At 45.6% G+C, this 14032-nt stretch overlaps 1 protein-coding gene across 2 annotated transcripts in view; it reads left to right on the top strand.

Annotated features, from left to right (window-relative positions):
- Window positions 1–14032, top strand: part of epsti1 (epithelial stromal interaction 1) — a 117165-nt gene that overhangs the window by 77898 nt on the left and 25235 nt on the right. For both annotated transcript variants that reach the window (XM_038802864.1, XM_038802865.1), the window contains exon 6: window positions 2199–2292. In XM_038802864.1, the coding sequence (XP_038658792.1) occupies window positions 2199–2292 (94 nt within the window). The remainder of the gene's footprint in view (window positions 1–2198; window positions 2293–14032) is intronic.

Here is a 14032-nt window from a genome sequence, read left to right as displayed (position 1 = left end):
GTGATGAAGTATCAGGTAAAATTGTACAATGAAGTCTAGGACAGAGTAGAGTAGGACCTGAACTGACTGACCAGTGGCCGGCTTGACAAGGTAGACAACAGGATCAAGATTGTGATCCACCATGCTTCCCGTTCAGGATCAAAAGGATGGAATGTGTCCATTTAAAATGGCCACCTGCAAAGGTCTATGGAAATTGTGGTCAATTTGGGACACAGACAGGTACACAGCCTCTGTGTATTGTGTAAAGAAACCAGACCTGGTAAGAAACTTCCAGTTCATTAAAGATTGATCACCATTGTCCCCAAGACAATAGCATTCGCATTAAGGACCATCAACGATAGCAGACTAACCAGCACCAAACACCCTCCCTCCCCCCCTCCCCCCACATATTTGGAAAGGCCTACATGCTTGGGACAATGGTGGCTAGGACCCGCCCAGCCATCGAGGTATCCGCCCCCTAATTGGCTAAGATCGATGTGGGTGATCGAAACCCTATCAATCCATTGGACCTGGAGTAAGGACTGCCCAAAAGGGCGCGAAAGAGATGAAGGCTAAAAAGCACTAGAGAGCGGCCTCTTTTGGGATTGGCCTGTGCTCGACCAACTGTAGCAGAACAACCAAGTTGAAGGACCCGCGACCATCCCTGAAGGACAAGCCCAGCTGAGATGAACCCAACCACTTCCAAAACGACCACGTGGACCCAGATAAAGGCCTTATCTCGCACAGTGCCGGTCACTCAAAGTTAAGTTAAAGGTCATCTTAGTTGTTAGGTGTAGTTTAGTACGGAGCCGCATGTATTATTGCAAAGAGATACAAGTCCTGTGTTATTAATAAACTGTGTTTTTGAGCTAACATAGTGGTTGTGTGGTCATTTGGTTCACACAGAAATATAATAAGGCAACAGGTGGCACGGTAACACACGGGCTATCACTGCTGCCCCACAGTGCAAGGGACCAGGATTCAATGCCAGCCTTTGGTGACTGTCTCTGTGGTCTCCGTGGGTGCTCCGATTTCCTCTCTCAGTCCAAAGATGTGCAGGTTAGGTGGATTGGCCCCGCTAAATTGCCCCTTAGTGCCCAAAGAGGTGTCGGTTTGGTGGGGTTGCAGGGATAGGGTGGGTAATGAGGTGCTCTTTAGGAAGGTCGGTGCAGATTTGATGGGCTGAATAGCTTCCTTTTGCACTATCGGGATTCTATTAACACTTACTCTGGACCAGTGCAGTCTTTAATACTATTATTACCATGACATCTTTGTCATTTAATGTCTCCTGCCCTCCAGTTTACCCCAACACTCTATTTTACTCCACCAGCCCTTCCCCCTTTTCTCAACAGCATGAAACTTAGATTTCTCAAATTCCGATGAAGAGTCACACTCAAAATGTTAACTGTTTATTGCTCCAAAGATGCTGCCACACCTGCTGAGTTTTTCCAGCATTTTCCATTTTTCAAATGTAAATTGACAGCTTTTTCGGGAAACCATCCATTGTCATTTCCAGTTGTATCAAGGTCAAGTGAAACAAACTCATTGATAACTTTTGATTACCTTCTGTAACTTTCCATGGTGAGTTCAAGGGGCAACATACAAAACCCATTAACCTTCATTGACTGGCTGGAGATTGAGGGTAAATTGATTTCAACAGAGGCTAATGGTTGAATGAGGCAAATCAGCAATTTGTAATGAGTTTCCTCATCACAAATTACTGGATGATTTAGGCATTAACACCAGTTCCATGAAAGTCTCCATTATTTTGGCAGAAAATTCTGGATCTATTGTACAAGCAGTGAGCTCTTCACTCCAGCCAGTGTGATCCCAGCAATCAATGCAACTTTCTGGGAATTATGGGGCTCAAGTGCTTCGGTGCAGACTCGATGGGCCGAATGGCCTTCTCCACTGTATGTTCTATGTTCTATCGAGCTGGCTTAATTATTTTGGAATTAGTTTTCAAGCTGGAGAAATTCACTTTTCATTGAATAACAGTTGAGAACACCTCTCCAAAATTTATAATTGGAAGAAAGAATTTCAAGCATTAATTCCTACATTTCAAACCATAAACTTTCCACTGATTCACACTTTACCAATCTTGTCTGTATTGTATAATGCAGGTTCAAAGTTAACTTTTGTTGTTTGTCTATGCTACTTCTCTATTTTTAACCATCCATGCGATGACTCATCAACACAACCATCTAATGTCTTCACAGAGCAAACCAGCAATTCCTTCAGAGAATCGAGACCAAAAGAGCCAGTGGGCACACGCTCCCTCCCCTCACCCACACAGTTCAAACTACACTCAGGGTAAGTACTTCAAGACAGAACTGGGATTGTTCACAGAGACCTCCTTTGCCAGTCTCTCTTGCTCTCTCTTTTTTTCTCTCTACACTCTCCCTATCTGAGTCATACAATCTACTTTTGTCTGTATGTGTGACACCATGTCTCCTTGTGTCTGTATCTCAGTCACACAGTCTGCTTGTGTTTTTATTAGTGTTACATTGTCTGCTTGTGTCCGTATTCGAGTCACGGCTTGTGTCTGTATCTGAGTCTCACAGTCTGCTTGCACCTGTATATGAATGTCACAGTCTGCTTGCACCTGTATATGAATGTCACAGTCTGCTTGTGTCTGTATCCGAGTTACACAGTCTGCTTGTGTCTGTATCCGAGTTACACAGTCTGCTTGTGTCTGTATCCGAGTCACACACTCTGCTTGCACTTGTATCTGAGTGTCACAGTCTGCTTGTGCCTGTATGAGTCACACAATTCATTTGTGTCTGTATCTGAATCACACAAACTGCTTGTGCCTGGATCAGAATCACACAATCTGTTGGTGTCTGTATCTGAGTTACACAATCTGCTTGTGCCTGGATCTGAGTCACACAATCTGCTTGTGCCTGTATATGAGCCACACAGTGTGTGTGTGTGTCTGTATCTCAGTCGCACAGCCTGCATGTGTCTGTGTCTGAGTCACACAGCCTGCTTGTGCCCGTATCTGAGACACACCGTTTGCTGGTGTCTGTGTCATGTCACAGTCTGCTTGCAACTGTACCTGAGTCACACAGCCTGCTGGTGGCATCAGACATCGGTCACGTGACGTGAGACACTCGCGAGTTGGTAGTAAGATGGTGAACAGAACAGTCGCACATAGGGTAGCTCCAGGAGAGTTCACCAAATTCATTTAGTAACTTTGTATAGTAATCTGTTTGTTATCTTTCCATGTGGGTTGATCAATAAATCATCGCTCCAGTTAAACAACTCAATGTTCTGTGCAAATGATCGCAATGGGAAGATCACAGAGCACAACATGGTACCAGGTATTCAGAACATTTAAAGGCAACAACAGAAAAGGCCAGGCGAAATAGGCCGAAGAATGAAAAGAGGAGATTTTTCCGCCAACTTGGTGAACTACGGCTATCTGCAACTCAACGCAACAAACAACAGTGGAGTTCAAGATGGAAGGTTTCAAGGCACCCCACCCGTTTCAAGTGTCGGGTAACATGCAACAAACAAAGATCAAAGAAAAGTACAGCACAGCAACCGGCCCTTCGGCCCACCAAGCCCATGACGAGCATTCTACACTTCCGGGTCCGTATCCCTCTATTCCCATCTTATTCATGTATTTGTCAAGAGGCCCCTTAAATGTCACTATCATCCTTGCTTCCACCACCTCCTCCGGCAGCGAGTTCCAGGCACCCACTACCCTCTGTGTAAAAAACTTGCCTCGCACATCTCCTCTAAACCTTGCCCCTCGCACCTTAAACCTATGCCGCAAAGTAATTGAGCTCTCTAACCTGGGAAAAAGTCTCTGACTATCTAACTCTGTCTATGTCCCTCATAAATTATAGACCTCTATCAGGTCGCCTCTCAACCTTCTTCGTTCCAGTGAGAACAAACCACGTTTATTCAACTTCCTCTCTTAGCTAATGCCCTCCATACCAGGCAACATCCTGGTAAATCTCTTCTGCACCCTCTCGAAAGCCTACACATCCTTCTGGTAGTGTGGCGACCAGAATCGAACACTATACTCCAAGTGTGGCCTAACTAAGATTCTATACTTGCCAATTTTCATACTCAATGTCCCGGCCAGTGAAGGCAAGCATGCCGTATGCCTTCTTGATTACCTTCCTCACCTGTGTTGCCCTTTTCAGTGACCCTGTGGACTTGTGCACCAAGATCTCTCTGACTGTCAATACTCTTGAGGGTTCTACCATTCACTGTATATTCCTTACCTGTATTATATCTTCTAAAATTCATCACCTCACATTTGTCTGAATTAAACTCCATCTGCGAGGGTAGAGCAGTTGATGTGGTGTATATGGATTTCAGTAAAGTGTTTGATAAGGTTCCCCACGGTCGTCTATTGCAGAAAATACGGAGGCTGGGGATTGAGGGTGATTTAGAGATGTGGATCAGAAATTGGCTAGTTGAAAGAAGACAGAGGGTGGTGGTTGATGGCAAATGTTCAGAATGGAGTTCAGTTACGAGTGACGTACCACAAGGATCTGTTCTGGGGTCGTTGCTGTTTGTCATTTTTATAAATGACCTAGAGGAGGGCACAGAAGGTTGGGTGAGTAAATTTGCAGACGACACTAAAGTCGGTGGAGTTGTAGACAGTGTGGAAGGATGTTGCAGGTTACAGAGGGACATAGATAAGCTGCAGAGCTGGGCTGAGAGGTGGCAAATGGAGTTTAATGTAGAGAAGTGTGAGGTGATTCACTTTGGAAAGAATAACGGGAATGCGGAATATTTGGCTTATGGTAAAATTCTTAGCAGTGTGGATGAGCAGAGGGATCTCGGTGTCCATGTACATAGATCCCTGAAAGTTGCCACCCAGGTTGATAGGGTTGTGAAGAAGGCCTATGGTGTGTTGGCCTTTATTGGTAGAGGGATTGAGTTCCGGAGCCATGGGGTCATGTTGCAGCTGTACAAAACTCTGGTACGGCCGCATTTGGAGTATTGCGTACAGTTCTGGTCGCCGCATTATAGGAAGGACGTGGAAGCTTTGGAACGGGTGCAGAGGAGATTTACCAGGATGTTGCCTGGTATGGAGGGAAAATCTTATGAGGAAAGGCTGATGTTCTTGAGGTTGTTTTCGTTAGAGAGAAGAAGGTTAAGAGGTGACTTAATAGAGGCATACAAAATGATCAGAGGGTTAGATAGGGTGGACAATGAGAGCCTTCTCCCGCGGATGGAGGTGGCTGGCACGAGAGGACATAGCCTTAAATTGAGGGGTAATAGATATAGGACAGACGTCAGAGGTAGGTTTTTTACGCAAAGAGTGGTGAGGCCGCGGAATGCCCTACCTGCAACAGTAGTGAACTCGCCAACATTGAGGGCATTTAAAAGTTTATTGGATCATGGCCTCACGGTAGCATGGTGGTTAGCATCAATGCTTCACAGCGCCAGGGTCCCAGGTTCGATTCCCTGCTGGGTCACTGTCTGTGTGGAGTCTCCACGTCCTCTCCGTGTATGCGTGGGTTTCCTCCGGGTGCTCCGGTTTCCTCCCACAGTCCAAAGATGTGCGGGTTAGGTGGATTGGCCATGCTAAATTGCCCGTAGTGTAAGGTTAATGGGGGGATTGTTGGGTTACGGGTATACGGGTTACGTGGGTTTAAGTAGGGTGATCATTGCTCGGCACAACATCGAGGGCCGAAGGGCCTGTTCTGTGCTGTACTGTTCTATGTTCTATAAGCATATGGATGATAATGGCATAGTGTAGGTTAGATGGCCTTTAGTTTTTGACTTCCCATGTCGGTGCAACATCGTGGGCCGAAGGGCCTGTACTGCGCTGTATCGTTCTATGTTCTGCCATCTCACCAACCAAGTCTCCAAACGATCTAAATCCTGCTGTGTCCTCTGATAGTCCTCATCGCTATCCGCAATTCCACCAACCTTTGTGTCATCCGCAAACTTACTAATCAGACCAATTACATTTTCCTACAAATCATTTATATATACAATGAACAGCAAAGGTCCCAGCACTGATCCCTGCGGAACACCACTAGTCATAGCCCTCCAACAGAAAAGCACCCTTCCATTGCTACTTTCTGCCTTCTATAACCTAGCCAGTTCTGGATCCATCTTGCCTGCTCACCTTTGATCCCATGTGACTTCACCTTTTGTACCAGTCTGCCATGAGGGAACTTGTCAAAAGCCTTACTGAAGTCCATATGGACAACATCCACTGCCTTACCTGCATCAATCATCTTTGTGACCTCATCGAAAAACTCTATCAAGTTAGTGAGACACGACCTCCCCTTCACAAAAACCATGCTGCCTCTCGCTAATACGATGCTTCCAAATGGGAGTAGATCGTGTCTCGAAGAATTCTCTCCAGTAATTTCCCTACCACTGACATAAGGCTCACCAGTCTGTAGTTCCCTGGATTATCCTTGCTACCCTTTTTAAACAAAGGGACAACATTGGCTATTCTTCAGTCCTCCGGGACATCACCTGAAGACAGTGAGGATCCAAAGATTTCTGTCAAGGCCTCAGCAATTTCCTCTCTTGCCTCCTTCAGTATTCTGATCCCATCAGGCCCTGGGGACTTATCCACCTTAATATTTTTCAAGACGCCCAACGCCTCATCTTTTTGTATCTCAATATGACCCAGGCTATCTCAATATGACCCTTCGCCAGACTCAACATCCACCAATTCCTTCTCTTTGTGAATACTGATGCAAAGCATTCATTTAGTACCTCACCCATTTTCTCTGGCTCCACACATAGATACCCTCCCCTTTCCTTCAGTGGGCCAACCTTTTCACTGGGTACCCTCTTGCTTTTATGTATGTGTAAAAAGCCTTGGGATTTTCCTCATCCCTATTTGCCAATGACTTTTCGTGACCCCTTTTAGCTCTCCTGACTCCTTGCTTAAGTTCTTTCATACTTCCTTATATTCCACGCAGTCTGTTGCCAGCCTTCTAGCCCTGACAAATGCCTCCTTTTTCTTTTTAACAAGGCCTACAATATCCCTCGGCATCCAAGGATCGCGAAATTTGCCATATTTATCCTTCTTCCTCACAGGAACATGCCGGTCCTGAATTCCTTTCAACTGACATTTGAAAGCCTCTGACATGTCAGATGTTGATTTACCCTCAAACATCCTCCCCAATCTATGTTCTTCAGTTTCCGCCTAATGTTGTTATAATTAGCCTTCCTCCAATTTAGCACATTCACCCGAGGACCACTCATATCCTTGTCCACCAGCACTTTAAAACTTACTGAACTGTGGTCACTGTTCCTGAAATGCTCTCCGACTGAAACGTCTACCACTTGGCCGGGCTTATTCCTCAATACCAGGTCCAGTACAGCCCCTCCCTTAGTTGGACTATTTACATATTGCTTTAAGAAGCCCTCCTGGATGCTCCTTACAAACTTTCCCCGTCCAAGCCCCGAGCACTAACTGAGTCTCAGTCAATATTGGAGAAGTTAAAGTCTCCCATCACAACAACCCTGTTGCTTTTACTCCTTTCCAAAATCTGTCTACATATCTGCTCCTCTATCTCCTGCTGACTGTGGGTGGCCTGTAGTAAACCCCCAACATTATGACTGCACCCTTCTTATTCCTCTGAGGTGTCCTCCCTCAGTACAGCTGTGATATTCTCCCTAACCAGTAGCACAATTCCTCCGCCCCTTTTACATCCCCCTCTGTCCCACCTGAAACATCTAAATCCTGGAATGTTTAGCTGCCAATCCTGTCCTTCCCTCAACCAGATCTCTGTAATGGCAACAACATCATAGTTCCAAATACTAATCCACGCTCTAAGTTCACCTGCCTTACCTGTTATACTTCTTGCATTAAAACATATGCATTTCAGGCCACCAGTCCCGCTGTTTTCAGTAACATCTCCCTGTCTGCTCTTCCTCAGAGCCACACTGGCCTTATTTCCTAGTTATCCCTCAATGTTTTCACCTTCTGATTTATTGCGCCGGTGCCCACCCCCCGGCATACTAGTTTAAACCCTCCCGTGTGACACTAGCAAACCTCGCTGCTCGGATATTTATGCCTCTGCAGTTTATATGCAACCCCTCCTTCTTATACAGGTCACACCTGCCCCGGAAGAGCTTCCAGTGGTCCAGATAACGGAAACCCACCATCCTACACCAGCTGTTCAGCTACCTGTTTAGCTGCTCTATCTTCCTATTTCTAGCCTCACTGGCACGTGGCACAGGGAGTAATCCCGGGATTACAACCCTCGAGGTCCTGTCTTTTAACTTTTTGTCTAGCTCCTGCTGCAGGACCTCATGCCCCTTCCTGCCTGTGTCACTGGTACCAATATGTACCATGACCTCTGCCTGTTTGCCCTCCCCCTTCAGGATGCCCGCTGCCAGTTCTGAGACATCCTGGTCCCTGGCACCAGGGAGGCAAAATACCATCCTGGAGTCTCTTTCACGTCCACAGAAGCACCTTTCTGTGCCCCTGACTATAGAGTCCCCTATGACTATTGCTCTTCTGAGCTTTGACCCTCCTGAACATCAGAGGCAGCCGTGGTGCCACTGCTCTGGCTGTTGCTGTTTTTCCCTGATAGGCTATTCCCCCTGACAGTATCCAAAGGGGTATACCTGTTTGAGAGGGGGACAACCACAGGGGATTCCTGCACTGACTGCCTGCCCTTTCTGGTGGTCACCCATTTCTCTGCCTGCACTTCGGGTGTGACCACATTTATATAACTGCTATCTGTGAAGCTTTCCGCCACCTGCATGCTCCTAAGTGCATCCAAATGCTGCTCCAACCGAACCATGCGGACTGTGAGGAGCTCCAGTTGGGTGCACTTTCTGCAGATGAAGCCATCTGGGATGCTGTAAGCCTCCTGGACCTGCCACATCAGCACTGCACCCCTCTAATTGACATTGCATTAATTAATTTGTAAATTAAATTTTAAATTTTTTTTTTAAAAAGTTACTGTTCACTATATGTTTCCTAGCACTAGATTTCTACTATTATTGTAAAAGCTAAATACAGTACTCTCCGATCTCTGGCTGAGCTACCCTCTAAATTATGATCAGGTAATTAATTAATTATGTTTAATTAGTTTAACAATATTAACATTTTTAATTTAGTGCAGATTCCCTCTCAGCCAATCAGGTCACAGCTTTCCTGTGACATCACTTTTCAGTTCCCCCCTGAACCCGCACCCCTCCCCAGTCGGTTCACTCAAATAGCAGAATATCCCCGGCTCTCTCTGTCTCTCCCACTCCTGGGAATGAAAGCCGCTGGAACCTGGGGATAAGATTTTATATCATGTACCTTCCCAGGGTACTCCCTGGTTTTCTCTCTGATTTCCGGAATGTACTCTGGATCGCTCCCTGCTGATTAGCAGTTACAAAGCCAAATGAAGGAAACAGAACAAAAAGGGAAACAGCACCTCCTCCCACTCCACGCCGAATTACCACACTGCCCAAATTACCAAGTTCCAATTCCCACTCTGGCTGTGTCTCACTCACTCAGGCTGTGTCTCCTTCACCTGCGCAAAGAAGAAAATTGGCATGCTTTCAAGCAGCAATTCGGATTTTATATAGTAGCCCTTGGCTTGCAGGCACAGCCTGAAGAGAGGCTTATTGCGATGCTGCTCACGATAGCATGTCCTCAAGCAATAGAACTGTACAATAACTTTGTCTTCGACAGCAAAGAGGAAAGTAAGAGCTACGATGAGGTGATAAAGTACTTCAATCGGCATTGCTCTCTGAAAAAAAAATGAAGCATTTGAACGTTACATATTTAGTACGTGTGTCCAAAGAGAATCAGAAAACCATATCAATATTTGCCATGTAAGTGAGCTGGCTGCACAGCAGGTCAGCACGCACAACCTACAAATTGTTGCCGCCAGTCTGAAAGAAGACGCCAGCGCCATCAGCACTGTGACGCAGTCCAATATAAAACATGGTCTCAGTGCGGGCGGCCATTTTAAGCGGCTGACTGAATCTGCCATTTTATTCCAACGTGTGACAATCGATATGGGTCACAGGAATGTCCATCATATGGAAAAGTATAAGACCATAAGAAATAGGAGCAGAATGAGGCCACTTAGCCCATCGAGTCTGCTCCGCCATTCAATCATGGCTGATATTTTCTCATCCCCATTCTCCTGCCTTCTCCCCATAACCCCTGATCTCATTATTAATCAAGAACCTATCTATCTCTGTCTTAAAGACACTCAGTGAATTGGCCTCCACAGCCTTCTGCGACAAAGAGTTCCACAGATCCACCACCCTCTGGCTGAAGAAATTCCTCCTCATCTCTATTTTAAAGGATCGTCCCTTTAGTCTGAGATGGTGTCCTCTGGTTCTAGTTTTTCCTACAAGTGCAAACATCCTCTCCATGTCCACTCTATCCAAGCCTTGCAATATCTTGTAAGTTTCAATAAGATCCCCTCTGATCCTTCTAAACTCCAACGAGTACAGTCCCAGAGTCCTCAAACGTTCTTCACACGACAAGTTCTTCATTCCAGGGATCATTCTTGTGAACCTCCTCTGGACCCTTTCTAAGGCCAGCACATCCTTCCTTTGATATGGGGCCCAAAACTGCTCACAATACTCCAAATGGGGTCTGACCCATTATAGAGCCTTAGAAGTACATCCCTGGTCTTGTATTCTAGCCCTCTTGACATGAATGCTAACATTGCATTTCCCTTCTTAATTGCCGACTGAACCTGCACATCAACCTTAAGAGAATCGTGAACAAGGACTCCCAAGTCCCTTTGTGGGTCTGCTATCCGAAGCATTTACCCATTTAGAAAATCGTCTGTCTAAATTCCTCCTTCCAAAGTGCATAACCTCACACTTTTGCACATTATATTTCATTTGCCACTTCATTGCCCACTCTCTTAGCTTGTCCAAATACTACCTGCATTGCTTCCTCAATACTACCTGTCCCTCTACAGATCTTTGTATAATCTGGAAATTTAGCAACCGTGCCTTCCAGATCATTAATGCGTATTATAAAAAGTTGTGGTCTCAGCACAGACCCCTGAGGCACACCACTAGTCATTGGCTGCCATCCTGAAAAACGCCCCTTGATCCCCACTCTCTTTTCTACCAGTCAGCCAATCCTCTATCCATGCCAGGATCTTACCCTGAGCTCTTAACTTATTTCACAGTCTCCTATGTGACACTTTTGAAGAATAAAGGGATTAAGGTATTCAGGCCGGTAAGTGGAGCTGAGTCCAAAAAAGATCAGCCATGATCTCATTGCATGGTGGAGCAGGCTCGAGGGGCCAGATGGCCTACTCCTAGTTCTTATGCTCTTATGTTGTCAAAGGCCTTCTGGAAATCTAAATAAATCACGTCCACTGGTTCTCCTTATTCTAACTTCCTTGTTACCTCCTCAAAGAAGTCTGACAGATTTGTCAGACACGACCTCCCTTTGATAAAGCCGTACTGACTCAGTCCTATTTTACCATGCACTTCCAAGTGCTTCGCGATCTCATCTTTAATAACAGACTCTAAAATCTTACCAATGACCGAAGTCAGGCTAACCGGCCTATAATTTCCCATTTTCTGCCTCCCTCCCTTCTTAAACAGTGCTGTTACATTAGTCACCTTCCAGTCCTCTGGGACCCTTCTGCCTCCAGTGATTCCTCAAAGATCATCATTAATGCCTCCACAATTTCTTCAGCTATCTCTTTTAGGACCCTGGGGTGTAGTCCATCTGATCCAGGTGACTTATCCACCTTCAGACCTTTCAGTTTCCCCAGAACCTTCTCCTTAGTAATGGTTACTGCACTCACCTCTGCCCCTTGTTCTCCTAGAGCTCTGGCATCCCACTGGTGTCTTCCACTCTGAAGACTGATGCAAAGTAATTATTCAGTTTGTCTGCCATTTCTTTGTTTCCTATTATTACTTCACCAGCCACATTTTCCAGTCGTCCAATGCCTATTTTTGCCTTTCTCTTACCTTTTATATATTGAAAAAATCTCTTCCCATTTTCCTTTATGTTACTAGCTAGTTTGCACTCACACTTCATCTTCTCCCCCCTTATTGCTGTTTTAGTTGTCCTCTGCTCACTTTTAAAGGCTTCCCAATCCTCTGGTTTCCCACTAATACTAGCCACTTTGTATGCTTTTTCTTTAGCCTTTATGCTATCCTTGACATCCCTCGTCAGCCATGGATGCCTTGTCCTCCCCTTGTTTCCTCTTCCTTGGGATGAATTTATGTTGTGCCTCCCGAATAACCCCACAAAACTCCTGCCATTGCTGTTCCACTGTCTTCCCTGCTGGGTTTCTTTTCCAATCAACTCTGGCCAGCTCCTCCCTCATGTCTTTTTGTTACCCTTATTTAATTGTAATATCGTTACATCTGATTGCAGCTTCTCCCTCTCAAACTGGAGGGTTAATTCTATCATATTGTGGTCACTGATCCCAAAGGGTTCCTTCACCTTCAGTTCCCTAATCAAGTCTGCCTCATTACACATCACCAAATCCAGAATTGCCTGTTCCCTAGTACGCTTTGTCATAAGCTGCTCCAAAAAACCATCTCTTAGACATTCCACAAATTCCTTTTCTTGGGATCTACTACCAACCTGATTTTCCCAGTCCACCTGCATATTGAAGTCCCCCATGATTATTGTAATGTTGCCTTTTTTAAATGCCTTTTCTATCTCCTGATGTATTTTCTGCCCCACATCCTGACTACTGCGAGGGGGCCTGTACATAACTCCCATCAGGGTCTTTTTACCTTTGCGATTCCTCAACTCTGCCCACAGAGCCTTCTGATCCTATCTTGCTCCTTGCTATCGATTAAACTTCATTCCTTATGAACAATGCAACCGCGCCCCCTTTGCCCATCTGCCTGTCCTTTCGATAGGACATATATTCTTGGATATTTAGATCCCAGCCCTGATCCCGTTGCAGCCAGGTCTCTGCGATGCCCACAACATCGTACCAGCCAATTTCAATGTGCACAACAAGCCCATTTACTTTATTCCGTATACTGTGTGCATTTAGGTACAACACCCTCAAACCTGCATTGGCCACCTCCCTTTTCACACTCTCCTCAATCACTGTACCTTGTACTGTGGCCCTTTTTGATTTTTGACTATGGTTTCTCTACCTTACACTTTCCCCCCTACTGCTTTTTGTTTCTGGCCGCGTTTTACTTCCCTCCGACTTCCTGCATTGATTCCCATCCCCCAGCCACGTTAGTTTAAACCTAAGTGTGGCCGTACAAACCTCTTGACGAAGCAATGCCTTTTGCGTCCTGCAGTGGACCAAACTGGTCAGTCAAAGCAGTTGATGAGATGTCCCTCGAGGAGCGGTTTTTAATTGATTTGATTTCAACTAAGGACACGATGAGACCGACTATGAAAAGTGAAAAAGTCTTACCGACCAGTTGAAACAATAATGATGATGAAACTGCTACCATCAAAGACAGATGGACAATTCTAGTATTAGAACATAGAACATTACAGCACAGTACAGGCCCTTCGGCCCTCGATGTTGCGCCGACCTGTGAAACCCCTCTAATGCTCATCTACACTATTCCCTTATCGTCCATATGTCTATCCAATGAGCATTTGAATGCCCTTAGTGTTGGCGAGTCCACTACTGTTGCAGGCAGAACTGCACGCAATACTCCAAATGCGGCCGCACCAGAGTTTTATACAACTGCAACATGACCCCATAGCTCCGAAACTCATAAAAGCTAACACACCGTACGCCGTCTTAATAACCCTCTCAACCTGGGTGGCAACTTTCAGGGATCTATTATACATGGACACCGAGATCTCTCTGCTCATCCGATCTACCAAGAATCTTACCATTAGCCCAGTACTCTGTCTTCCTGTTATTCCTTCCAATATGAATCACCTCACACTTTTCTGCATTAAACTCCATTTGCCACCTGTCAGCCCAGCTCTGCACCATTGCTAAATGACACCTTGATAAAATGCAAGCTTGACACTGGAGCGAGGGCCAATATCTTCAGTCTGTCCGATTTTCACGGCTTGCGGGTTAAACCGACAGTCATCAATAACATACCTTGGCTGCAAGATGACAAGGGGAAGGAGATTGTGACGCTGTGTGTATGTCATCTCGAAGCATAGGTG

The sequence above is a fragment of the Scyliorhinus canicula genome, chromosome 7 (genome assembly GCF_902713615.1).
Source record: "Scyliorhinus canicula chromosome 7, sScyCan1.1, whole genome shotgun sequence".
NCBI lineage: Eukaryota > Metazoa > Chordata > Chondrichthyes > Carcharhiniformes > Scyliorhinidae > Scyliorhinus > Scyliorhinus canicula.
This window is presented reverse-complemented; position numbering and strand designations above follow the sequence as displayed.